The sequence below is a fragment of the Tachyglossus aculeatus genome, chromosome X1 (genome assembly GCF_015852505.1).
Source record: "Tachyglossus aculeatus isolate mTacAcu1 chromosome X1, mTacAcu1.pri, whole genome shotgun sequence".
Classification (NCBI taxonomy): domain Eukaryota; kingdom Metazoa; phylum Chordata; class Mammalia; order Monotremata; family Tachyglossidae; genus Tachyglossus; species Tachyglossus aculeatus.
Window position 1 is genome coordinate 94,728,063 of NC_052101.1, and position 27,164 is coordinate 94,755,226.

At 47.8% G+C, this 27,164-nt stretch overlaps 1 protein-coding gene and 1 non-coding gene across 2 annotated transcripts; one reads left to right on the top strand and one right to left on the bottom strand.

The window, feature by feature from the left end:
- Positions 1-27,164, bottom strand: RPN1 (ribophorin I). Its single transcript, XM_038772682.1, has 10 exons — positions 26,894-27,164; positions 19,828-19,892; positions 14,227-14,533; positions 10,203-10,412; positions 5,315-5,507; positions 5,038-5,137; positions 3,703-3,841; positions 3,133-3,252; positions 1,612-1,857; positions 1-282 (listed from the first exon to the last, which is right to left on the bottom strand). Exons 1-10 carry the CDS (start codon positions 27,131-27,133, stop codon positions 100-102), a joined length of 1,803 nt encoding a protein of 600 aa, XP_038628610.1. The 5' UTR covers positions 27,134-27,164; the 3' UTR covers positions 1-99.
- On the top strand, positions 18,108-18,245 carry LOC119920283. Its single transcript, XR_005448040.1, has one exon. It is a non-coding gene; the product is annotated as a small nucleolar RNA SNORA7 (small nucleolar RNA).

The window sequence follows — 27,164 nt, forward strand, 5'->3', positions numbered from 1 at the left end:
CCCGCCACCCCAGGGGGCATCAACTGCTGCGACAAACACACTCAGGGACCATTGATCGCACACGGGAGCTGCTCCCTCCCCAACGTGGCAGTACCGCAGTTACAAAGCATCGAGGATGCTGTCGATTTTGGAGACTAGATCCTGTCGTTTGACTGAATGGTGCTTCTCATTCTCGATGTAGGTGTCTTTCTTGAGCTTGCCGGCCACCAGCCTCTCTGCTTCTCCGGATGACTTCAGCACCAGCTCCTTCACCTGGCTGTCGAATTTCTGGATCTCGCTGACCTGGTGATGCCCAAAAGAAGATGCGGCGTTACACCGGGACAGAAGAGACTGGGCAGGGCCCGGGGGGCTGGTGAGGAGCGTTGCGACCAATGCCCAATTAGACCGGTCTTGGACTGAATGGGAATGGCAAGACTCAAGGTTAGGGAGATGGGGGACGATGGAGGGGAGCATCTTTCTCCGTGATAACAGGGCTCATTATATAGGGCATGGCCAAGGGCAATCTGGGACACTTGGTCTCCTGTTCCCCGTCCACGGTCTTGGGGCTGGAGGGGGTTTCGAACCAGCTCGGGACCAACTTTGGACGGCGCCTCTGGTAGGAGGTCAGCCGACTGGATTGCCAGGACCATGACATAACTCTGAACTTTGGGGGAAACTTGGGCTAAAATTACAGCTGACCTGCACCTTAACTCATTACATATTACCAGACAACACAGTGACTTGGAAATGTTTCTAGTGGCCGGATTCTAAATACTTCAAATAGCACTCCAGCCCCACTGCTCATATCACTGAGAATCCCCTCACCAGCGTCTATGGTTTGCAGGACTTTGGTTTGGTTACATTTTCCCCATATTTGCTCTGCAAAGGGGCTTTGCGAGTGGAGCACGGGAAAGGAGAGCAGTCCGGGCTTGGGAGTCGGAAGACGTGGGTTCTAATCCCGGCTCCGCCACTTGTCAGCTGTGTGACTTTGGGCAAGTCACTTACTTCTCTTTGCCTCAGTTCCCTCATCTGGAAAATGGGGATTAAGACTGTGAGCCCCACGTGGGACAACCTGATTACCTTGTATCTACCCCAGCGCTCAGAACAGTGCTTGGCACGTAGTCAGCGCTTAACAAATACCATCATTATTATTATCATTATTAATCCAAACATTGTAAATGAGTACAAATCAGAGGCTTGTGAGATAAGCAGGCACCTAATGATGAAAGTGACGCGCTAGATCCCTGCACAGGCCAAAATGTTCCATCTGGCTTGGCACCACCAAGTTCCAACTAAACTGAACCCCAGACCTATGGGACCTTAATCTTCTTTTTGGGTTGGGGCCACAATTATGCAGACAGAGCAGAGAGCTGCAGCACAGAATTGTCAAACACAGGAAGAGGGAGCCCGCTTGGCATGGAAGTGACTCCACCACAGTGCAGTTACACACACGTGATAGCCCCAAATCCCCCTGGTTCTCAGAAAGAGGAAAGAAAATGATGTTCCACCACACCTGAGGTTGCCCCCTCATTCGCAGACCGTTCAGAACTCGAACGGGCGACAAACCCGAGTCGAGCGGAGTCCGTCCAGCCCCCACCCCCCGAATCCCACCAAGACCGGTAAGCCCCTTACTTTATCGCATAAGTCAGAGCCCTCAGTCTTCAGGCGGGCCTGCAGTGAGGCAATCTCATTGGTAAGGGCCTTGTGCTCGGTCTCCAAGGTCTTCTTGCCACTGTTGAGGGTGGAGATGTCGCGGGACTGCTTGTACTTATTGACGGCTTCGTCAAAATGGCGGTACAGGCCCAATCTCTTATTAACCAGGGTCAGAACCTGCTCCGTGATGCAGGCCACCTTCATCCGAGCTTCAGCGGCTGGATCCTATGGGAGACGGATCCCTGTATTGATCAGGCACCCTAGAAGCCCTGAGCCCACCCTAATATAGCCCCTGCCAACCAAGTACCAATCTGAATAATAATTATGGCTTTTATTACGCCCTTACGGGTACTCGGCGCTGGAGAAGGTACTCAACCAAAGGTACATCGGGCAAAACCCACACAGGTGCTCACAATTGAAGAAGTGGGTAATCCCTGTTGGGCACAGTGATTAACATGACAGCACAGAGAAGTGAAGGCAGGCATCCTGGCTTCCTGAGGTTTCTAAAGGGCGGGGTGGTGGAGCAGGGGAGGGAGAGCTGTCACTGACTTAAACAAACCTTGGAACGTCTGGATTGTGATTGTCCCTGAAGTTGCTGGGAGGGGGAGCAGGGGTAAGGACCAGAAAACAAAACCATCACCCTCAAGAGCAGGATAGGTCCAGGGTGCTCACCCAGGCTTTTACACACTTGAGTCGTGGAAGAGGCAGAGTCTCAGGAGAGACAGGAAATCAGAAATATGAATCCTTCCCTCTCTCGGAAGAAGCTGCCCCTCACTCCCAAACTGCCTATCAAGTCTCCGGCTGCTGACTGCTTAAGGGTTAAAGTAGTCCAGGAAACAACTCATGTCAAAAGAGACATTCTGCATCCCTAAATGGTCCCCTACTTTGATGCTCCCTCCACACCTCGCTGCCCACCCTCAAAACCACACTTGCTCAGTAAGACTATATTAGAGATGAGACGTCCAGTATTCCAAAGAAAAGAACTGAGGTGGGGAATGATTAAAAGCAAAACCTCTAGCTTTAAAATGGGCCAAAAGCCATTTGGGATGCGGCTTCAAGTGATTCACTTGCCAAACCATCTATACACCGCATCACCCCATGGGAAAGTTTCCTTCACGTGACAACATGGCCTAATGGAAAGAGCAGGGCTCTGCCACTTGCATGCTGTGTGACCTTCGGCAAATCCCTTAACTTTTCTGTGCCTCAGTTTCCTCACCTGTAAAATGAGGATTCAATGCCTGCTTGCCCTCCCACTTACACGGGTCCAACCTGATTCTCTTGTGTCTACCCCAGGCGCTTATCACGGTGATCAGCACATAGTAAGCACCAAAAAAAAAAAAATTATTATCATGACACATGGGAAACGAATCATCAAAACACACAACTTAGTCAGAGAGGGCACCTCAGAGGAGTCAAGTGGCCATTTCCTGAACCGCTCTAGTGAGTCTTTTGAACTGTGGCTCCTCCCCTAGCTGCAATTTAGCCTCAGAAGGGACTCACCTTGGTGATGGAAAAGTCCAGCCTCACATAGAGGATTACTGTGAAGAACAGGATATAAAAAGCTGCAACCACCAGAAGGGGCTCCTGAAGCATGAGGATCTTATTGAACGTGTAGTGCACCTGAGAAGGAAGCAGGGGAGTTGGGCATTCGAGAGCTAGAAAGAGAGAACCTATCACCCCACCCAATTCCTGAGAAATAGAGAAGTTGGGAGCAACTGCAACAAACCCTCCAGGAGAGCTATCAACGCACCAGAGAGCCTAAACCATACAAAACCCACTTTTTCCCACATTCAATTTGGTAATTTATCCTCTGCCGCTCTAGCAGGAATGCAGAACCTAGTCAATCCTGTGTTTCCAAAGTCCCCTCGGGGAAGGAGCTGGTGGGCTAGCAGAAGACGTTTCGTATTTTCAGATCACAAGTTGCTCAGGGGCCAGGGACTGCGTTTAATTTCCCCCTTGCATCTTCTCTTTCATTCGATCGTATTAAGCGCTATGTGCAGAGCACTGTACTAAGTGCTTCTCTCCCAGCACTTAGGACAGCGCTCACTAAACTCTACGGCTACAACTTACCACAATGTCCTGAATATGCTGCTCTACCAGGTTGTTCTTATGGGCCACAAGCACAGTCCGGCCAAATGTGTCCAGGTAGGTGTAGTGCAACTCATCCGGTGCCCGGTTGATCTCATAGGGGCTGTCGACATGGATGTTCCTGCGGATGAGAGCCCAATATCCCCGTCACCTCTCTGCCCGGGAGTGAGCGGACAGGGGGCCTGACATGGCCTCCAGCACACAAAACATCAAAAATAAATCTCCCTGCTACAAAGAAACTCAACTGGAGGCTATTTCCCCCAAATGGCTGAGAAATCGATTCGTCTCTAGGACTTCGGCAATGCCTGTTACTTTGAGGATACGGGGATCACCTTACCCCTCACAGATAAAGCGGGTCAGGGAAATGGGCAGGACGGAGAAAAGCAGGGCAAAGGTGCTCTAGGGGACTGGGAAAGGGGTGCGGAGAGGAGCCTGGAGTGACCTTTTCCTCGGCTCACGCTCAACGGTATTTAGGCACTCAGTGCAGCGGAGCACTGAACTAAGCACTTTCTGCCTTGAGCCCCTTCTTTCAGCACTCATGGCTTTCCCCACCCTTTCACTTGCACAGCCTGGGGGCTCTGGACTGCCCATTCTGCTTGAGAACAGACGGAGTTGGATGTGGGGCACAAGCTGGGAGTCAGAAAGACCTGGGTTCAACCCCTGGCTCCGCCACCTGTGCGCTGTGTGACCATGGGCTTCACTTCTTCGGGCCTCAGTTACCTCATCTGTAAAATGGGGATTGAGACTGAGTTCCATGGGGGACAGAGACTGTGTCCAACCCGATTACCCTATATCTACCCCAGTGCTTAGAACAGTGCCTAGCATAGGGTAAGCACTTAAATACCACCGAAATAAAAAGCACCCCAGGGAGAGCCAGGGTCCATCCACAGTAACCCCAGAAGGAGACACAGCCTCGGGACCCGCAGCTGGCTTCTCGAGAAGAGCTCGGGCCACTGACTCAGAAAGATTCAGTTTTCTGGCCCACGCCACGTCCACTGGCCTCTGTCGTTACGGGGCACCTCAGGAGCAACAACACACGGGATGGAGGCCAGGGCCGTACCAGCTGTGAGCTCCTTGACGGCTGTTCCCCCCTGCAATGGCACCGGGAAGATAACACAGAAAGGCGGGTGGAACAAGGTCATGCGGAGGATGGGCTCTCAGGAAGGCTGGGAGCTGTACCCTGCTGAGCCCCAGGTCCCACCGCCCCAACCCGCTGTCTCCTCTCAGGGCATTCCTAGTCAGCAGCCTTGTTCTCAGACTAAAAAACAAGCAGACAAACAAGTCTCTTGCTCTTCCCCTGCTAGCATTCATACTCACTTGGCCCCTTCTGGCAGGATTATCTTCACAGTAAGAGCATCGGTCACCTGCTCATCAAACACATGATCCACAAACCTCATCTTCAGGGCATACTGATCACCTGGAGGAATAAAAAAAAGAATAAGTGACTCCCTCAACCAGTCTGAAGCTTCCAAACTTCCCCTGGGTGCCTAAAAAATGCCAACCCAGCACCCTGGACAGACCCCAAGGTTAGAAAGGACCCTGTCGGGAGAAAGAACAATCTGTCCCATCACTTTCCATACGGGCAAGCACTGACCCAGATTATAGAGGTATTCGTAGCTCGGCAGGTTGTAGCCAATGATGTAGTGGGTCTTCCATCCCCCGAAGAGTGGGAAGCGGGGCCGAATCTCCATCTCCACAGAGTCATCCAGGATCAAAAGGTGGCTGGTAGAGACATTTCCAATCTCATCTCGGTAATAGACATCCTGAGCAGCAGCAGGGAGGATGGTCTGCAGGGAAGATGATCCAGGCACTCAGTGATTGCAGGACACAAACCATTTTGCCACCGCCGCAACCAAGAGAACGACCATCCAGTTCTCCCTCTAAAAGGCAGCTTCAAGAACTGCCTTGAAGGGATTCAGAAACCTGGATAGTCTCTCAGGCTACTGTATGAGGATTTCCTCATGGCCAACAGTAACTTCTACCCCAAAGGAATTTCTCTGGCTATCCACTTTAATAGCAAATCACTTTAATATCCAATTCAAAGATAGAAGACTTCAGTCTTCTAGACTGTGAGCCCGTTATCGGGTAGGGACCGTCTCTATATGTTGCCGATTTGTACTTCCCAAGTGCTCAGTACAGTGCTCTGCACACAGTAAGTGCTCAATAAATACGACAATGAACGGATGGCTCTTCTTCATGTCAGTTTCACATAAGAAGCAAACCAATAAATCACCACCATCCTTAATGTCCAGCAGCAAAGAAGAAATCACAACTTCCCTCCTGCTTGAGAGAAAACAAACATTTCAGGCATGCAAACTGGCGGTTGGCTAGAAACTGACCTTTAAGGCAGGTTTTTTATTACATCATTTACTCACTTCAGGTTGGAACTAAAGAAATGATGTTGATGCTCAAAGTTGTGTTCAGGCCTACCCTTCCCACAAACACTATGGATAATTCATTCATTTAAACACAATGATGGTATCTGGGCATTATTCAAGTTTTCTGATGGAAAGCTCATCCTGAGAAAAGCTCACCAAATCCTGTCATTTCTATCTACAACCCACCCCTCCCTCTAGATCCACCCTAGTCCAAAGTCTTGTCAGGCCACATCTGGATTTCTGCACCAGCCTCTCCCTTCTCCAGTCCACACTTCACTGCTGTCCGGATCATTTTTCTAAAAAATAATTGTTCTGAGCACATCTCCCCACTCCTCAAAATTCTCCATGGTTGCCCACCCATTACCTCATTAACCAGAAACTCCTGATTGGCTTTAAGGCATTTAATCAGCTCTTGCTTGCTCCCTTCCCACTTCATCCCACCTCACGTGCTTCACTCCTCTAGCACCAACCTACTCACTGTGCCCCCATCCCACCTCTCTCATCAACCCTTTGGCTCAAGGCCTACCTGGAACTCCTTTCTCCCTTCATATCCCACAGACCATCACTTTCCCCATCTTCAATGCAATATTAAAATCTCACCTCTTCCAGAAAGCCTTCCCTGATTAATCTTTCACTTCCCCACCCTACTGTCCCTCCCTTCTGCGTCATCTATAAACTTAAATCCTTGTCCCCTAAGCACTTACACGGGATTGTGTCTCCCCTGCTAGACTGTAAACTCCCTGAGGTCAGGGATCTTGCTATTTAAATGCTTAATATAGTGCTGTGCACATAGAGAGAGCTCAATAAATGCCACTGGTTGATTGATTCTCTCTTAGAAGGGTTTGAGGATGTGAAGAAGGCTTAGTATAATATGTTAACAAGATTTCCAACAGACGGCTCAACCTCCGGTTTCCAGACCAGGTTTACATATGAGAGAGCCTAAGAGCCTCACTAATTTATGTGGAAAAGGTGCTGGGGCAGGGGAGGCTTAAATAAAGATGTGGGAGTGTTCCGGGCATTTCTTCCTCTTCTCCCTGCAGGATGGAGTCATCTTTTTTTTGCATAGGTGACACCCAGGTCTTTCAGCATCAGGCTCATTATCTCACTAACAAGGTGAATTCTCCCCCATTTGCCTCAAATGCTTTCTTCCTGCTCTCAAAAGGTCACCCCCCACCCCCACTCCAGGAGCAGAACCACTAAAACAAAGACTTAACTGATTTGAAAGACAATACCCCACTGCTCCGGATGGTAGGCAGCCTCAAATGGCCAAAGAAAGGTTCGGCCTATTGATGCTACAGTTGTAAGTATCAGCATTTGATATCCCCACCCCCCCCAGCACTTGTGTACATACCTGTAATTTTTGTTTATTTGTACTGATGTCCGTCTCCCCCCACCCTACACTGTAAACTCTTTGTGGGGCAGGGAATGTCTGTTTATTGTTGCATTGTATTCATTCATTCAATCCTATTTATTGAGTGCTTACTGTGTGCAGATATAATATATTGTACTTTCTCAAGTCCTTAGTGCAGTGCTCTGCACGCAGTAACTCAATACGTTTGAATGAATGAATGGTAATTATTGAGCACTTACTCCTTGCCTCCACTCTCTCACCCCACATAGCCAATCTATCACCAAAGCCTGCCGGTCTCGCCCTCACAAAATCGCCAAGATCTGCCCTTTCCTCTCCATCCACACCGCTACTACATTAATACAATCACTCATCCTATCCCAACTGGATCACTGGATCAGCAACCTTTATGACCTCCCAACCTCCTGTCTCTCCCCACTTCAGTCTATACGTCACTCTGCTGCCCGGATTATCTTTCTACAGAAACGTTCTGGGCATGTCACCCCCCGTCCTCAAAAATCTCCAGTGGTTTCCTATCAATCTTCGCATCAAGCAAAAGCTCCTCACTCTTGGCTTCAAAGCTCTCCATCACCTTGCCCCCTCCTACCTCACCTCCCTTCTCTCCTTCTGCAGCCCAGCCGGCACACTCCGCTCCTCTGGCACTAACCTCACTGTGCCTCGTTCTCACCCCTGGCCCGCATCCTACCTCTGGCCTGGAATACCCTCCCTCCTAAAATCCGCCACACTTTCCCCCTTCAGAGCCCTACTGAAGGCTCATCTCCTCCAAGAGGCCTTCCCAGACTAAGCCCCACTTTTCCTCAGCTCCCCCTCTCCATCGCCCGGACTCGCTCTTTCCTCTACCTCCCCTCCCCACCCCACAGCACTTGTGTATATATGTACACAATTCTATTTATTTATATTAATGCCTGTTTACTTGTTTTGATGTGTATATATCTATTCTATTTATTTATATCGATGCTACTGATGACTGTTTACTTGTTTTGATGTTCCCCCTTCTAGACTCTAAGCCCACTGTTGGCAGAGATTATCTCTATTGCTGAATTGTACTTTCCAAGCGCTTAGTACATTTCCCTGCACACAGTAAGCGCTCAAATACGATTGATTGAATGAATGAATGAATGAATACTGTGTGCAAAGCAGTGTACTACCTAGGCACTGGGATAAAAGATTACCAGATTGGATGCAGTCCCCATCCCACCTGGGATTCACAATCTAAGAGATCCGTTAATGTTCTCTTCAATCCCCGTTCAGCAGACACTGAAGGGTACAGCTTTTTCCATATAAACAGGGCTAATACCTTGGTGATTAGTTAAATTTGCCTGCATGAGGAATTGCTCAAAAATACTACCAATGGAGGGGCAGATGAAAGAAGTGCAGCATTCAAATGGAACACAGACTGGTATATGTATATATGTTTGTACATATGTATTACTCTATTTTACTTGTACATATTTATTTTATTTGGTTTATATGTTTTGTTTTGTTGTCTGTCTCCCCCTTCTAGACTGTGAGCCCGCTGTTGGGTAGGGACCGTCTCTATATGTTGCACACTTGTACTTCCCAAGCGCTTAGTACAGTGCTCTGCACACAGTCAACGCTCAATAAATACGATTGAATGAATGCATGAATGGGAGCTTTAAAGTTAGAAAGTCACAGCTCAAGTTGGAATTGTCATTTAAATATGTTATGGCACCATTTAATCAAGCCTACCTGGGGGCTCTCTGCCCTGCCACCCATTCTTCCAATAACTTTCTAGAATGAAAGCTGCTCTTTTCTCTACTCCAGAACCCAATCCTTAAAATACTTTACCTTTAACTTTCAAGGGCTTGATTAGGATTAAATGATGGCATTTATTAAGCACTTACTATGTGCAAAGCACTGTTCTAAGCGCTGAGGAGGTTACAAGGTGATCAGGTTGTCCCACCGGGGGCTCACAGTCTTAATCCCCATTTTACAGATGAGGCACAGAGAAGTGACTTGCCCAAGGTCACACAGCTGATAAGTGGCGGAGCCGGGATTTGAACCCATGACCTCTGACTCCAAAGCCCAGGCTCTTTCCACTGAGCCATGCTGCTTCTCCATAAAAGCCTCTCTACCTTGTTTTATGGTATGTGTTAAGCGCTGCAGTAGATACAAGTTAATCAGTTTGGGCACCATTTCTGTCCCACATAGGGCTCGCGGTCTTAATCCCCATTTTACAGATGAGGTCACTAGGGCCCAGAGAAGTTAAATGACTTGCCCAAGGTCACACAGGACACATATGGCAGGGCCAGGATTAGAACCCAGGTCCTCCGACTCCCAGGGCCGTGCTCGATCCACTAAACCAAGCTGCTTCTACCTGCCAAAAGAATCTCTTGTGTGGGAAACTGAAAGCCGCTCCACAATTTCAACGTACTTTTAGCTCCCATGCGATTTTATGAGGTTGAGAAGCAGGGTGGCCTAGTGGATAGAGCACGGGCCTTGGAGTCAGAGGGTCATGGGTTCTAATCCCGGCTCTGCCACTTGTCTGCCGTGTGACCTTGGGCAAGTCACGTATATTAATGGGCCTCAGCTACCTCATCTGCAAAATGGGGACCGAGACTATGAGCCCCACATGGGACTTACTTGTATCTCACTTGGTACAGTGCCTGCCACACAGCAAGCACTTAAACATCATCGTTATTGTTATTATTATTACCTAGCCGCGATCCAGCGGGAAGGGTTTCTTTACAGAAACGGAACCAAGACGCACATACCTTGAAAGACTTGACGGAAGAAATCCCGCTGTCTGGCTGTCGTTGATAGTCATATCGGGAGAAAGGACCTTTAAGCACAGCTCCTGTGTGCTTCAAGTCGACAGTTTCCTCCACTGCAATATTGCCCCAGTGAGAAACTTCAATGACGCGAGTCATGCTGGTGATGGTCAGGAAGGGGCTGTTATTCTCATAATGCACTTTGAAAGAATCCTGTCAGAGAGAGGAATGGGAAAATAGACAAGTCACAATCAAATCACAGAGTGACATCTAGTCAAAGGAGGAAGAATATTAATCAATCAATCAATCGTATTTATTGAGCGCTTACTGTGTGCAGAGCACTGTACTAAGTGCTTGGGAAGTACAAGTTGGCAACATATAGAGACAGTCCCTACCCAACAGTGGGCTCACAGTCTAGAAGGGGGAGACAGAGAACAAAACCAAACATATTAACAAAATCAAATAAATAGAATAGATATGTACAAGTAAAATAAATAGAGTAATAAATATGTACAAACATATATACATATATACAGGTGCTGTAGGGAAGGATTAGAAAGGATTTTTACTCTGACAGCTCTGGATTCAAACTGAGGAATATGTAAATGAGTAGTAGGAAATTAGCTCCATTCCTCCCAATTCAAGGTCCCTGCCTCCTTCCTCCTCCCCCAGTCTTGGGTGAGCCAGCTGGTGCTTAGTTCAGAGCTCGGCACCCAAGGGGGCTCGTGAACATGACAATGGGGAAGAGGGTACGATTGTAAACTCACTAGAAAGTACTAAGAAGCTTTAAAGTCTCCTCAAGGACCTAGCTCACTATGGGGCTCCCGGTGGCCTCCTCTTAAGAAATTGAGGTTTTGGATTGCGAACTCGGGTTCACTAAGACTCCAGCTGCTCTCTTTCCCAATATGGAATATTTCCCAATATTCCCCCTTTTAGACTGTGAGCCCACTGTTGGGTAGGGACTGTCTCTATATGTTGCCAACTTGTACTTCCCAAGCGCTTAGTGCAGTGCTCTGCACACAGTAAGCGCTCAATAAATACGATTGATGATGATGATGATGTCGGAAACACTGGAAACATTCCTCCTTGCCTTGGGAGTTCCAGCTCACCTGACGCTATCGACAATTCACTTCGGAGAGTGTAAGCACCTTGAGGGCCAGGGACCCTGTCTAATTCTCACCCATGTATTCTTTCCCAGCACTTAATACAGTGCTTTGCACACAGCAATTGCTTAATAGGGAAGCAGCGTGGCTCAGTGGAAAGAGCCCGGGCTTTGGAGTCAGGGGTCATGGGTTCAAATCCCAGCTCCGTCAGCTGTCAGCCGTGTGACTTCGGGCAAGTCACTTAACTTCTCTGTGCCTCAGTTCCCTCATCTGTAAAATGGGGGTTAAAACTGTGAGCCCCCCCATGGGACAACCTGATCACCTTGTAAACTCCCCAGCGCTTAGAACAGTGCTTTGCACGTAGTAAGCGCTTAACAAATACCATCATTATTATTATTATTCATACTCTACTACTGTTCCTACTCCTCCTGCCTCTTCTGACTTACAGATTTCTGCTAAAGAGGGGTGTGATATATGGTACATTATAAATATCTCAACACTAGGAGAAAACAGCACAGGCTAGTGGAAAGATCACAGGCCAAAGAGTCAGAGGACCTGAGTTCTAATCTTAGCTGTCACGTGCTTACTGTGTAACCCTGGATGAATCAATTCTGTGCCTCAGTTTCCTCAACTGAAAAATGAGGATTCAATACCTGTTCTCTCTCCTACTTAAGACTGTCAGCCCCATGTGGAACCTGATTATCTTATATCTCTTATATATTTTATATCTACCCCACCACTCAGTGCAGCACTTGGCACAGAGTTAGTGCTTAACAAATATCACAATAATTATTATATAGAGAAGCAGCATGGCTCAGTGAAAAGAGCACGGGCTTTGGAGTCAGAGATCATGGGTTCAAATCGCGGCTCTGCCACTTGTCAGCTGTGTGACTTTGGGCAAGTCACTTAACTTCTCTGTGCCTCAGTTACCTCATCTGTAAAATGGGGATGAAGACTGTGAGCCCCAAGTGGGACAACCTGATCACCTTGTAACCTACCCAGTGCTTAGAACAGTGCTTTGCACATAGTAAGCGCTTAATAGATGCCATTATTTTTATTTTTTTATTATTCACTCAATCATTTATTAAGCACTTAATATGTGCAGAGCACTGTACTAAGTGCCTGGGAAAGGACAATACAACAATAAACAGTGGCATTCCCTGCCTACATGGAGCTTACAGTCAGGAGGATGGGGGGAGAGAACAGATATCGATACAAATAAAATTACAGATATGTCCATAAGCCTGTGCGGCTGGGAGAGGGGAAGAGCAAAGGGAGCAAGTCAGGGAGATGAGGAAAAGTGGGACTTAGTCTGGGAAGCCCCTCTTGGAGGAGGTGTGCCTTCAATAATGCTTTTGAAAAGGGGGAGAATAATTGTCAATTTGAGGAAGGGGGGCGTTCCAGGACTTGGGCTAGGGGTTGGCAGTGAGACAGGCAAGACAGAGGCACAGTGAGAAGGTTAGCACTAGAGGAGCTAAGTGGGCGGGCTGCTTTGTAGAAGGAGAGCAGTGAAGTGAAGCAGAAAGGGGGCAAGGAGTGCTTTAAAGTCAATGGTGAGGAGTTAACTCAAGAAGGACACTAGTGCAGCAGGACCGGGAGGAATTGTTTCCTGCACTGCCCCTTGGATGATGAATTTGAGGAAAAGGGTCCTTTGGATCCGCTAGCTTAGTTGTTCTCACTACTTATCTGTCTCAATCCTTTCATCAAAGGCCTACTGCCCATACAGTCAACCTTAGAGATCAAAATGAATGACCTAAAAGTTGGCACCAGGCCACCCAGCTTAAAAAAAGGAGAAAGATGACTACAAAGACATGGAGAACACAATATGTCACACAGAGCAGCAGCACCATCAACAACAGTATTTCCGGTGAGGTCTCCTGGGGAGGGAGCATCCTTACATTTCAAAGAACCGTGTTATGAGTCATCTGCCGTCATATTGTACTAGTCTACTCTCCCCAGCGCTTAGTGCTCTGCGCACAGTAAGTGCTCAATAAATGCCACTGATTGACTGATTGATCAAAGAGCAGAGAAGGGAGGAGGCTCAACAGCAGTGACCAGTTTCTGGAGGTGTCCTAAAGGGGAGCCCCCGAAAAGCAGCATGGCCTGGTGGATAGAGCACAGGCCTGGGAGTTAGAGGGACCTGGGTTCTAATCCCAGCTCTCCCACCTGTCTGCTGTGTGATCCTGGGCAAGTCATTTCACTTCCTCTGTGCCCCAGTTACCTCATCTGTAAAATGGGAATTAAAACTGTGAGCCTCACATGGGAAGAACTGTGACCAACCTGATGTGCTTCTAGCTTTACTTCTATTTATTCTGATGACTTGACACCTGACCACGTTTTGTTGTCTGTCTCCCCCTTCTAGACTGTGAGCCCGTTGTTGCGTAGGGACCGCCTCTATATGTTGCCAACTTGTACTTCCCAAGCGCTTAGTACAGTGCTCTGCACACAGTAAGTGCTCAATAAATATGACTGAATGAATGATTAGCCTGCACCTACCCCAGTGCTTTGTCCAATGCCTGGCACATAGTAAGTACTTAACAAATACCATTAAAAAAAAAAATTACGCTTCAGGATCTGAACTCTGACCTCTCTATCCCCAACTTCCCCCAAACCACTGATAAGGTGGATGGAGGTCATCCTACAGGTTGCACTGCAATGTGGGCGGGGAATGTGCCTGCTATATTGTGTTGTACTCTCCCAAGCACTTAGTACAGTGCTCTGCGCACAGACAGCGCTCAACACATACAACTGACTGATGTGTTTTGGGAGCTTCTAGACCGGACCCCACAAGTCACATTCTGTAAGGGCCTCGAGGGCCGGGATCATGTCTACCAGCTTGACGGACCTCTCCCCAGTGCTCGGTGCCGTGCTCTGCACACAGTAAGGGCACAGTAAATACCACTGATTGATCGCTATTAGCTTACCTGACTGAAAGCCGGGATATCCTTGAAAGGCCCGTACTCTAGCATGTCCTCAGAGCGTGTGGGGTTGCCCAGTTTGGTGTAGCTCTCGATGTTGCGGGAGGCCAGCTTCACACGCATGGTCTGTGTCTTGGTAGGATACGGCGAGTAGAAATAGTGGTTCCCCTCAAACACCACAAACTGCTTCTCTGCCTGGGTGATCTGGGTTGGGTAGGGCTGCAGGGCGTGGGTGTAGACGGTTTCGATCGATACGCGGATCTTGGCTCCGGCAGTCAGGGGAGAGGGGAGCTTCACGGTGAAAAATGTGCCGCTGGAGGAGGAACGTATATCCAGAGGTTAAGTAAGGAAAGCCAAAATGAGTCTAACAGTTTCAAGATACAAGATATCTTGAGGTGGGCAGAAGTGGGCAAAATGCCACCGGAGGACCGGATCCAGCTGCTTCTGTCAGCAGCTCCTACCTGGCCATCCGCAGATACACTCAGCAAACTCCCAGCACATTGTATGCCCTGACACTGAAAAGAGGAAGATGCAAAGGCTGGCTAGGAGCCAGGTAGGAGCCAACTAGAAGTGACTGCACTACTGCAATTTAAACTTCAGCCTTCTCCCTGCCTTCCGCCGTCAGTCAGCCCACAGACCACCAGAAAAAGGGAGAAACTAGCTGACAGTCAAAATAAGTGCCCACCCATGTTCTAGAGAGACTAAAGAAATTATTTTCACTTGCTGTTGCCACAGCCTCAGAAACACAGACAATGAGAAACCAATGGAGACAATGCCCGAGAGAAACAAAAAGGCAGGAAAGAAGAAGAGGGAAAGATGGGGGTATTTTGAGATCCTATGGATGAGTGTATTTTTCAAATGTGCAACCACTCAAAAGTTAAAGTGGTCATAGCCAAATTTTCTGAAGGCCACAGCAGTTGGTCTTAAAAATGCTATTTTTTAAATTTGCTGTTCTCCTCCTTTATGGCTGATAATCCCCGGAGGTTGATCCTATGTGTTATCAGACCTAAATGGGGGAACTAGAAGCGAACGGGACATGAGGAGCTGAAACCCGGTACTTCCACCTCCAGCTCAATGTAGAACCTTTCTCTCCGGCCAACCTTCCCCACCTCAGTGGGAATCACCCATCGTTGTCTCCAAGCTTTCCAACATCCGAGCTTTCTTTGGTTATTTACCATATATATCCAGGCAGTTGCTAGATTCCAGGGCTGCTTCTTACACACCCATTCTGGCTGCTACCTCTCCCCAACCCACACCCTAGTAAGCTCTCATCTGGCTTCTCCAACTTCAGCTTTTCCTTCTGTTCTGGAGGCCATCAAGGTCATCATTCATTCAATCGTATTTACTAAGCGCTTACTGTGTGCAGAGCACTGTACTATGCCCTTGGGAAAGTACAATACAACAATAGTGACAATCCCAGCCCACAATGAGCTCACAGTCTGCCGGGGGTGGGGGAGAAGAGAGAAATACAAATAAATAAAATGACATATACGTAAGTGCTGTGGGGCTGGGAGAAGGGGGAAGTGCAAAGAGATCAAGTCAGGGTGACGCAGAAAGAAGAGGGAGATGAGGAAAAGTGGGGCTTAGCCTGGGAAGGCCTCATGGAGGAGATGGGCCTTCGGTGAGGCTGGAGGGGCGGGGGGGGAGGGGGTGGGGAGTAATTATCTGTTGGATTTGAGGAGGGAGGGCGTTCCAGGCCAGAGGCAGGACGCAGGTCAGGGGTCGGCGGCAAGACAGGCAAGATCGAGGCACAGTGAGAAGGTGAGCACCAGAGGAGCGATGTATGTGGGCTGGGTTATAGGAGGAGAGAGGCTCAACTCCAACTCTGGCCAGGACTGCCATTCTCAAAGGTCTCCAAAGGGTCTAACTGGTCTCTACATTAGGTTGAAACAGGACATCGGCTACATCCAAAGTCCTCCATCAGCCTGCTCCATCCTAACTCATTACCTTCTGTCACTCTACCATTATACTTCTCCCTTTTGCTACAATATGGCTAACTTGGTCTCCTGCCCCTGATCTCGCTCCAGGCTCGCATCTCCTCCTGCCTTCAGGACATCTCTTCTTGGATGTTCTCCCGCCACCTCAAACTTAGTATGTCCAAAACAGAGCTTCTGATCTTCCCTCCCAGTCCCTGTTCTCTCCCGAACTTTCCCGTCACTGTAGATGGCACAACCGTCCTTCCCGTCTCACAAGCCCATAACCATGGCGTCATCCTTGACTCCGCTCTCTCATTCAACCCCCATACCCAATCCGTCACCAAATCCTGCCGGACTCACCTTCGCAACATTGCTAAAATCCGCCCTTTCCTCTCCATCCAAACTGCTACCATATTAGTATAATCACTCATCTTATCCCACCTAGATTACTGCATTAGCCTCCCTTCTTCCCCCCCAGCCTCCTGCTTCTCCCCACTCCAGTCCATACTTCACTCTGCTGCCCAGATTATCTTTCTACAGAAACGCTCAGGGGCACCTCATCCCCCTCCTCAAAAGTCTCCAGGGGTTGCCTATCCACCTCTGTATTAAACAAAAACTCCTCACTGTTGGCTTTAAAGCTCTCCTTCACCTTGCCCCCTCCTACCTCACTTCCCTTGTCTTCTTCTACAACCCAGCCCACCCACTTCGGCTCCTCTCATGCTAACCTTCTCACCGTGCCTCCATCTCACCTGCCTCGCCACCGACCCCGGCCCACGTCCTGCCTCAGGCCTGGAACGCCATCCCTCCTCAAACCCGACAGACAATCTCCCTCCCGCCCCCTTTCAAAGCCCTGCTGAGGGCCTATCTCTTCCAAGAGGCCTTCCCAGACTAAGCCCCATTTTTCCTCCCAATCCCTTCTGCGTCACGCTGACTCGCTCCCTTTGCTCTTCCCCCTCTCCCTGTCCCACAGCACTTTATGTATTTATCTGCAATATTAATTATTTATATTGATGCCTGTTTACTTGTATTGATGTCTTGATGCCTATTTATTTGTATTGATGTCTGTCTCCCCCTGCCCTAAACTGTGAGCTCATTGTGGGCAGGGACTGTCTCTCTTTCTTGCTGTATCTCACTTTCCCAAGCATTTAGTACAGTGCTCTGCACACAGCAAGCACTAAATATGACTGAATGAATGAACTGTACTTCCTCTAACGCTAACCTTTTCTGGTCATGTCCCTTTCAAACCAAAGAACATTTTACCATAAGCTACAGCCCTCCATGGGCCAGGTCATAACCATGTCTGAGCATGTTTTCTGTCCACTGTATGCATATTTAGTTGCACATTCAATTATTTGACTACTCCTATAAATATTTTTGTCTCCCCTGGGTAAGTTCCTTGTGGGTAAGGGAAGTCTACCCTGTTTCCTCTGTACTTCCCAAGGTTCCAGTCCACTGCACTAAGTGGACACTCAAACACTAGCACTACTAGGCACTTTGGTAACATACCAAAGAAAGAAGTGTGAGACACGGTGCCTATCCTCCAGGAGCTTACAATCTAATGGGGACGACAGCAAACAATAATGTGAGGATACATTAAAAACAACAGACATCTATAAATTGGGGATAAGAAATGACCGGGAGGCAGGGTCTGTTTTGATTTGAATACCTTACTGAATACAGTGCTTGGCATCTAGTAATTGCTTGATAAACACTAAAACTCACTCAATTTTTTTGGTTCAGACTTAAGATGTTAGGTAGGTGTGCTAACCACAGCAGATGTTTTAGACCAAATCGATAAAAACTCTATGTAACCAAAACCCAACCAAGAATTCTGAAGGAACCAGGAAGGGAAGTTGCAGAAGTTCTAGAGGAAATATGTACCTAACTTTGTTACAAATGGCCACTGCACTGGAGGTCTAGAAGACCTCCACTGTAATTCCCAACTATAAGAAGAATGTTAGACATGGTCTTCCCCTCTCAGGGTCACGCCTGGAGAGTTTCCAGTACTCTACCAGTCTCGGCTATGGGAGGGAGAGTCAAGCAGAGGCATACCCATTCCATTCCTAACTTGGCCAGTGGCTAGCAAGTGGAAGGCAATCTGCTACAAGTCAAAACTCACCCGTGTTGGGCAGCAGCAGCAAGGGAGAGAGTCGAGGGCAGAGACTCAAGTTTACTGCGCAGAAGGCAATGGTAAACCACTTCCGTATTTTTACCAGGAAAACTCTATGGATACACTACCAGAACAACTGCAGATGGAGAGGGGGGCGTTCTGGGAGAGATGTGTCCACGTTGTCACTACGGGTCGGAAACGACTCGACAGCATAAGACAAGAGATGGTCTAGGGAAGCTTATATGACTTTCATTTCACCACCTGGAAAACCGGCAGACTCTCTAAATCATCCAAGGTCACAGTGAGGGAAAGACAACATGGACTCCATCAGGGGGAAATCAGGCCTCAATAATCTGTTGGGAGTTCTCTGAAGAGCTCAGAGAACCAGGGGATAGAATATATGTAGATTTTCAAAAGACCACCAAAAGTTTCACACCAAGGATTTTTTAAAAATCTGAATAACTATGGAAATGGAGGGAACGCTCTCGCACATAGAAAAAGGAACGCAATGGTTTGCTAAGCAACAGGGTGGAGATAAATGGCCACTTTTCTGGATGGAAAGAGAATTGGGGTCCCCTGGGAATCAGTGCTTGGACTGATTTTATTTAACATTTTCATAATTGATTTGGAAGAGCGTGCAGTGAAATCTCCATGTCTAGAGATGATCTGAGGAGTGATAGGGTGATATGACACCATGCGTTTATAAATTACATAAAAGCCTCTTAAAGCTGAGTGAGCCAAAATAAAGTGGGAGATGAGCTTCAGTACAAGCAAGTGCAAGATATGGCTTCTGGGGAAAGATGTAATTATAGTCAGCCCTCAAATTCAAAAACAATGCCACGGTTAAGATTCAACTAATGTCACCTCACCAGGATGAGCAGATATCCACTGACACCTGAAGGAGATTGGTTCCAAACAGAAGCAAGCACCTTTATGTGGCAGATAAACATAGTAAATTGGACGGACCCAAAATAGTACATTCCAGAAGTGTTTAGATAAAATGAAGGGCGAGATGCCCGTAATGGATTATTAGAGGTAAAGTTAGGCATGTTAGAAGACTTGAGATGGATTAAGTAGATATGGGCAGAGGTCTGGGATGGGTTTTGTTTGATGATTTTTGGGGGGAAGTCAGGGATGTTAAAGGGTACATCCATAACCATTTGGATGAATGCCCCAGGAGGGAAACCTACACGTAGTTCCTCCAGGCATCCCAAAGCCACTGTTGGGAAGCCACTGTTGGGAGACAGAATCCAGGGCTGGATGGGCCATTAGTCCGACCCAGTTGTGGCTTTACACGTGGTTTTATGTTAGGTCATCACCAACAACCCAAGTTGGATTCGAACAGGTGTAAGAGGGGTCACTGAATCTCCCCTTTAACAGTGGGCTTTCGGTGTCATGATGGATCACAGAAAACCTCACTGATTGACACAATAAAGATCCAACTTGCCCCATGTGTCATTTTGGGCCTGAGCAACTTTTGTGGTTTAGGATCCCTGAATATTACTCGGGAAGGACTGCGGCTGCCCTAAGGTAAGTTTAAACATGGTCATAAGCAAGACAAGAATGAGACTCATTGCTTACCTTTTACCTTTAATTTTCGTCTCTCGCACCTCTAAGGTGTTCTCCTCCTCTTCTTCTCCCTTCACCTGTGGCAGAATAAAAATTAAAACGCATCTGTGCCACCTGAGTCATTTGTCCTTTGCAATTTAAGGTGTACATTTATACTTTGGCATTTATACCCATTCTTAGCACTTCGCTTATGTTTGTTTAGTCTGATAGTCCCTTTGACTACCTATTATATCCTCCTTCTTCCCCCTGCTCCTGTTATTTGGAAGTAGTTTTTGTGTGCCTTTCCAATTTTTTATTTCTAACGCACTCTCCCAAGCCCTCAGTACAGGAAGTCCTCAGACTTACGACACAATCTGGTTCCTGACAATCGCCTTCAAGTCAAAACATTATAAGTTGGAACTGATTTCCTCATAGGAACAATGCCATAAATTGGGAATTGGTCCCTGAACCATGACCAGATACTCTGTATTTACCAAAATTACCCAGATTCACGTACTCGATTACACAATAATATATGTACATTAGGGTATGATATTTATATTTTAAACAGCTTTATTGACCCAAAAAATCACAGTTAAAAATACAAGAGCACTGTAAGAATGCACATTACCCCTACCTACAACAACATTAAAAGCACAATTTTTTTTAATGCAGTTTCTAAGGTGAATGGAAATTCCTTGTTGATTACCCCTATGTTGGAGCTGCTGCAAAGCATCATATTCCCAGACGTGTGCTATACCTTTAAGGCAACCAGCAGATGCGGAAGAGTAAAAGGAGAGGGGGTGGGGAGTGGGGGCTTCATGCCAGCTGGGACTTGCTGGAGGGGTGACACCCTGGTATTATGACAACAAAACAGCTGAAGCGGAGACCTTGGAAAAGGCCAGCTGCTGGACAGTTACTTAGGGCCAGAGTAGTTTCCAGGAGAGGTGACTTAGCAGAGCCAAAGGCAGCTCTGATTCGTTTCTCCACCACTGATGGCTCGTCCACCGCTGTGGAGCCGGGGCCAGAGATGAAGAAGAGGATGAGGAGACAGCATGGGAACCCCTGTAGTGGCTGTGGCCACTGCTCCCGCTACCAGGAGTGGTGGGGAATGAAGGAAAGAAGTGGGGGGGGGGGGGGGGGGGGCCTACATGGCAATCTCCACAGTGGTGGCTGCCACTGCTTTCACCCTCTGTTGCTTCCCCCAACCTGTGATGTATTTTGGTGTCTGTCCCCCCCCCCCCCCCCCCCCCCCGATAAGACTGTAAGACCCAAGAAGGCAGGGATCGGGTCTACCGGCTCTACTGTACTCCCCCAAGCATTCTGCATAGTGTTCTGCACAGAGTAAGTGCTCAGTAACTACTAACTGACTGGGGGCAGGGAAAGAAGAGGAGGAGCTTCAACAATCCCACTCCCTCCTCCTACCCCAGCCCTTTGGCTTGGTGGCCAAAGAGGGGGTCGGGAGCCACAGGAGTGACACTGAGCAGAGGGAAGGGGCGAGGGGAACCAGGAAAGTAGCGTGAAGGGAGGGGGCAGGGTTATACAATACTTACCTTAGGAGCCTGATGTCGTAAAGTCGGATCCGACGGCGTAAACCTGAAACGGTGTAAATTCAGAGATGTCGGAAGCGCCGCTCGTCAAAACTCGGACGGTGGTAAGTTGAGGACTTCCTGTACACTACTCTGCCCTCAGCAGGTGCTCAATAAATACCCTCGATTGGTTGCAATATCCAGATTCAGAATCAGTGACTACCATCTGGTCCAGAACGTTCCCAAATAATTCCAGCGACCAAGGTTTCAGAGTTCCGCGTCAAAGCCATAACCGAACTGTGTAATATTTCTGAGTCCCACCAGTGAAAGCCAATCATTTCTCCAGCTGGAGACGTGCCATACAGTCATCGCATGCTCTCTTTGTGGGTCCTCCCCAGCCAACAGCGCCAAATTCTAATGTAGCTTTGGGGTCCAAGAGGCCGCCCCACAAGGCAAGCCGGGCTCAAGGGTCCTGCCCGAATCCAAAGTCCCCCTTGGGAGAATCACTCCTGAGCAGGACCTTCTTAGACCCCTAAAGGGTCACAGCCCCTGGAAACTAAATGACTGTGTACGAGACTAAAAATGAGCATTATTGTTTCATCAACTCCTAAGTAGTAGAGATTTTTGAAAATACCAAGCCCTATCTGCTTATATGGGGTACCTGAAAAGTTTGGCTAAAAAAAAAAAAAAAAAAAGAAAAATCAGCTTTTCGCAGACTACCGTTTATAAATGCGCTACATACGAGTCTCGAAACACGTTACACTTGTCCGTGCATGTCTTATGTGTCCTTGGGCCTCCAAATTCCAGAGGCACATGCAAACAACCTCAAGCACACCAGTTTAGCATACATAGCCGACTCCCTTTCCTCTCTGCAGCCCTCAGGCCAGGCCAGACGTGGGGTTTCAAAAGAAAAACGGGTTTGGGACTAGAGACCCATCATCTTTGGCTCAGGTCTGGGGCTAAAGTGACAACCAGCCCAGGCAGAATTCTAAGCGCTAGAACTCGCAGCAGACTCAAAATCTAGTCATTTCTGCCCAAAAGTCAACTTTAATGATTTGGACAATTGTCCATTGAAAAATGAATTTAAAACGTTGAGAAGAGCTCTTTAGATGACTTCTGACCAGATTAAAGAGTCTTTTTAAATGACAACGGACAATTCTTTTGTGTTTATGATAGCCAAGCAAAAGAGATGGGAAATTTGCAACGTGACCTATAGTGAGAAACTGAGCATAGGAGAAATGCATATATTACAAATATTGGGGGCAAGAACCAATACCTGATAAGCATTTCTTTAAAAATGGCTATATTGTGGTTTTAATGTTTAGTAATCTAATGGAAAGAACACTGGTCTAAGAGTCTCAACTCCCAAACTGTGTGTGACTTTAACCTTTCTGTGCTTCAGTATCCCCATCTGCAAAATGGTATAACCTGCCCCTTCTCGACTCCCAGAACAAATCAGACAGTAGTACAAGAAAGGTGCTCTACAAATACAAGATATTTTTCCTCAAAATGCATGGCTGCAGTAGCATGATGTACTGCAGCCCAGGGAAGTAGCTTTCCTCAGGCCTTCAACAGAGAAGCAGCTTGGCTCAGTGGAAGGAGCACGGGCTTTGGAGTCAAAGGTCATGGGTTCAAATCCCAGCTCAGCCAATTGTCAGCTGTGTGACTTTGGGCAAGTCACTTCACTTCTCTGGGCCTCAGTTCCCTCATCTGTAAAATGGGGATTAAGACTGTGAGCCCCCCGTGGGACAACCTGATCGCCTTGTAACCTCCCCAGCGCTTAGAACAGTGCTTTGCACATAGTAAGTACTTAATAAATGTCATTAAAAAAAAACTAGTACAAGGGCAGAAGGTTATGTGGAAGGTGTGGGATGATGGAAAAGAACAGAAACCTGGAAACGTAAAGCAGCACTGGCTTTGGAGAAGGAAAGGGAAACATTACAAAAAAAAAAAAATCGAGGGGAATCTATAAAGTTGCAACAAATCAAATCACACCCCACGTCAACCTCGCTATTGAAAACTGGAGAATCTCAGTTTGTTTCAAATCACCAGCCCAATCCACACTGCACCCGTCTCCCCCTGCCCCTTCCCCAAGCAATTTTAAAACTAGAAGACCCAGAACTATTCCCAGCATGGACAGGGTTGGTTCTCCGAGAACTAGCTATTGTACTGGGGTACCCCGATTTAGAGAGCAAGGACTATCTTCTTCATGATCTTTACAATCTGCATACTGCAGGAGTCATACACTGAATCAACCTAGAAATGAAAAGTCCACCTCCCTGAACCCATATCATTCCTGTAAGCAAATTTCACTCCCAAGGGACTCATCCTCAAATATGAAAGACAACTTTACACACATACAGTCAAATGTCCCCTCCCCTCCCCCCTCCACAAATCTCTTAACTTTTCTGAACTTTGTGCACATACTGTGACTGGATTCTCAGACGATAACGGTATTTGTTAGGTGCTTACTAAGTGCTGAACACTGTATTAAACACTGGGGTAGACACATGATAGGCATGTTTGATGGTCCCTGCCCCACACGGGGCTCACAATCTAAGGAGAGGGGAGAACAGATGAGGAAACTGAGACACAGAGAAGTAGCGAGGCTTAATGGAAGGAGCCCGGGCTTGGGCGTCACAAGACGTGGGTTCTAATCCCGTCTCTGCCACTTGTCTGCTGTGTGGCCTTGGGCAAGCCACTTAATATCTCTGTGCCTCAGTTCCCTCACCTGTAAAATGGGGATTAAGGCTGTGAGCCCCAAGTGGGGCACTTAGAACAGTGCTTGGCACATAGTAAGTGCTTAACAAATACCATAATAATTATTATCATTATTATTATTATTATTAAGCAACTTGCCCAAGGTCACAAAACAGGCAAGTGGCAGAGCTGGGATTAGGACCCAGGTCCTCTGGTTCCCAGGCCGTGCTCTTTCTGGGCCACTGTGCTCCAGAATGTCTCGACTGAGGTCTAATCATTATTTCAACCACGTTATAAAGGGTGAGTGTTTATTAAAGGAAAAGATTCTCCACGCATCAAAAGAATACAGCAGCAATGTAAATGAAGCTTTTCTGTAATTCAGAAAATGCTGTAGAAATACCAACTTGATCACAAAAAAACTCTGGTTAGAACTGCCCCAACGCATTACATACATAGTACATATTTACTATTCTATTTATTTTATTTTGTTAATATGTTTTGTTTTGTTGTCTGTCTCCCCTTTCTAGACTGTGAGCCCACTGTTGGGTAGGGACCGTCTCTATATGTGGCCAACTTGCACTTCCCAAGCGCTTAGTACAGTGCTCTGCACACAGTAACCGCTCAATAAATACGACATTGATTAGTACGGTGCTCTGCACACAGTAAGCACTCAATAAATACGATTGATTAGTACAGTGCTCTGCACATAGTAAGCGCTCAATACGATTGATTGATTAGTACAGTGTTCTGCACACAGTAAGCGCTCAATAAATACGAATGAATGAATGAATTAAAGGAAACTGATGGCAAGTTGGCACATTTGGCACCGGATAACTTTCTAACTACATATTTAGCTCTAAAAGAAACATTAAACGGAAGTGCAAAAGTGCAGTAACTGCTCTTCTTTTCACCAGCCTTGCTACGATTGGGTTTACTTCAACAAATGTACGGGTGGGCATTTAAGTGCTGTTTTACGACGGTTGATATATATATGTATATATATAGTAAGCCCCTAACCTGTATATATGTTTGTACATATTTATTACTCTATTTATTTTACTTGTGCATATCTATTCTATTTATTTTATTTTGTTAGTATGTTTGGTTTTGTTCTCTGTCTCCCCCTTTTAGACTATGTGCTGCTGCTCTGCACATAGTAAGCGCTCAATAAATACGACTGATGATGATGATATAAAAGTTCGAACTATATACAATCAATCGTATTTATTGAGCGCTTACTGTGTGCAGAGCACTGTACTACGCGCTTGGGAAGTACAAGCTGGCAACATATAGAGACAGTCCCTACCCAACAGTGGGCTCAAGTCCTTCCCACTTACAAGTTACTCGCCGGGAGAGTTGCTTTAATAAAACTAATGCGCAATCCCTATAAATAGGTGTGTTAAACCTGCCTCTAGTTTGAATTGCACACTTATTTCAACCTGAGATCTGGGTTTACCTACTGAGCGCTGCCTGCCGAACAGCCAGCTCGCGACAAGAGGTAGGCCCAAACGGGTTGACGCTGGCCAGAAATTCGGGAATTTGAAGAACATTTCGATTTAGAGGAAAAAAGGCTGCTCTTTCCGAACTAGCCAGCTATGGAGTCGCCACGGAGGGCTCCGGTTTCCTCTGAGGCGGCTGGCTGCAGGCCGGGCCTTTTGCTTACGTGTCAGGATCTGCAGGGCTGAGAAAGGGAGCGTGACACGGAAGTATTGCACACTGTAGTAGCCGCACACGGCTGAAGAGCTGTAACCCCCAGTGCTTACAAGGTGGGAGCGAAATACCTACACTTAATAACAATAATGATGGTATTTGTTAATACACACTGTGAGCCCGCTGTTGGGTAGGGACTGTCTCTATGCGTCGCCGATTTGTACTTCCCAAGCGCTTAGTCCACTGCTCTGCACACAGTAAGCGCTCAATACGATTGATTGATAAGCGCTTACTATGTGCGACGCACTGCTCTAAGCGCTGGAGGGGGAATACAAGGCGATCGAGTTGCCCCACGTGGGGCTCACAGTCTCCAACCCCATTTTCCCATTGGGAAGCAGCGTGGCTCGGTGGAAAGAGCCCGGGCTTTGGAGTCGGAGGCCGTGGGTTCAAATCCCGGCTCCACCAACTGTCAGCTGGGTGACTTTGGGCAAGTCACCCACTGTTGGGTAGGGACTGTCTCTGTATGTTGACAATTTGTACTTCCCAAGCGCTTAGCACAGTGCTCTGCACATAGTAAGCGCTCAATAAATACGATTGATTGATTGATTCTCTGGGCCTCAGTTACCTCACCTGTAAAATGGGGATTAAAACTGTGAGCCCTTGGGAGCAACCTGATACCCTTGTAACCTCCCCAGCGCTTGGAACGGTGCTTTGCACATAGTAAGCGCTTAACAAACACCATCATCATTATCATTATTGTCCAGATGAGGGAACTGAGGCACGGAGAAGTGAAGGGACGTGTCCAAAGTCACCCAGCAAGCAAGTGGCGGAGCCGGGATTGGAACCCATGACCTCAGACTCCCAACCCCGGGCTCCTTCCACTGAGCCACGCTGCTTCTCGTGCAATTAAAAGCGATTTACACCCCAAATCTGGCTCCGGGGCCGCATGTTTTCAACGAGTTTTCGGCGGCTCATCTATTGCTTTTCCTCCCTCAAACTCGGGCTGCTCGGCAAGATTGGGTTGGGTTTTTGGTTGGCTTTTTTTTGTTGTTTTTTTCCACAACTCCGCGGCGTCTTACTCCTTTTTTTTCCAAAAGCAAGTGTTCACGCCCCGCCTCGGTCAACGTTAAACGGCAAGAGGGCGCGGACGAGAGAAGGGAGGGGAAGGGGGGAAGGGTGAGAGGAGGCCCCGGGGATGGGGGCCCAGCTCCCGCACTCACTTGGACCCCGAGGTGGGCCATCTGGGCCTCCAGCTCGGGCTCCAGGGCCACCAAGAAGGAGGCGGCGGGTGCCGCGCCGCCCGGATGCGCCAGGGTCACATCGGCCGTGACTTTGGCCAGGTGGCTGCTCAGGTCCACCGTCCGTTTGACTTCTTCGTTCACCAGCACCGGGTCCTCGGCGTCGCAGGCCGCGGTGAAGGCCCAGAGCAGCAGGAGCAGGCGGGCGGCGGGCGCCTCCATGGCCGACGAACGGGCGGATGGAGCCGGATTA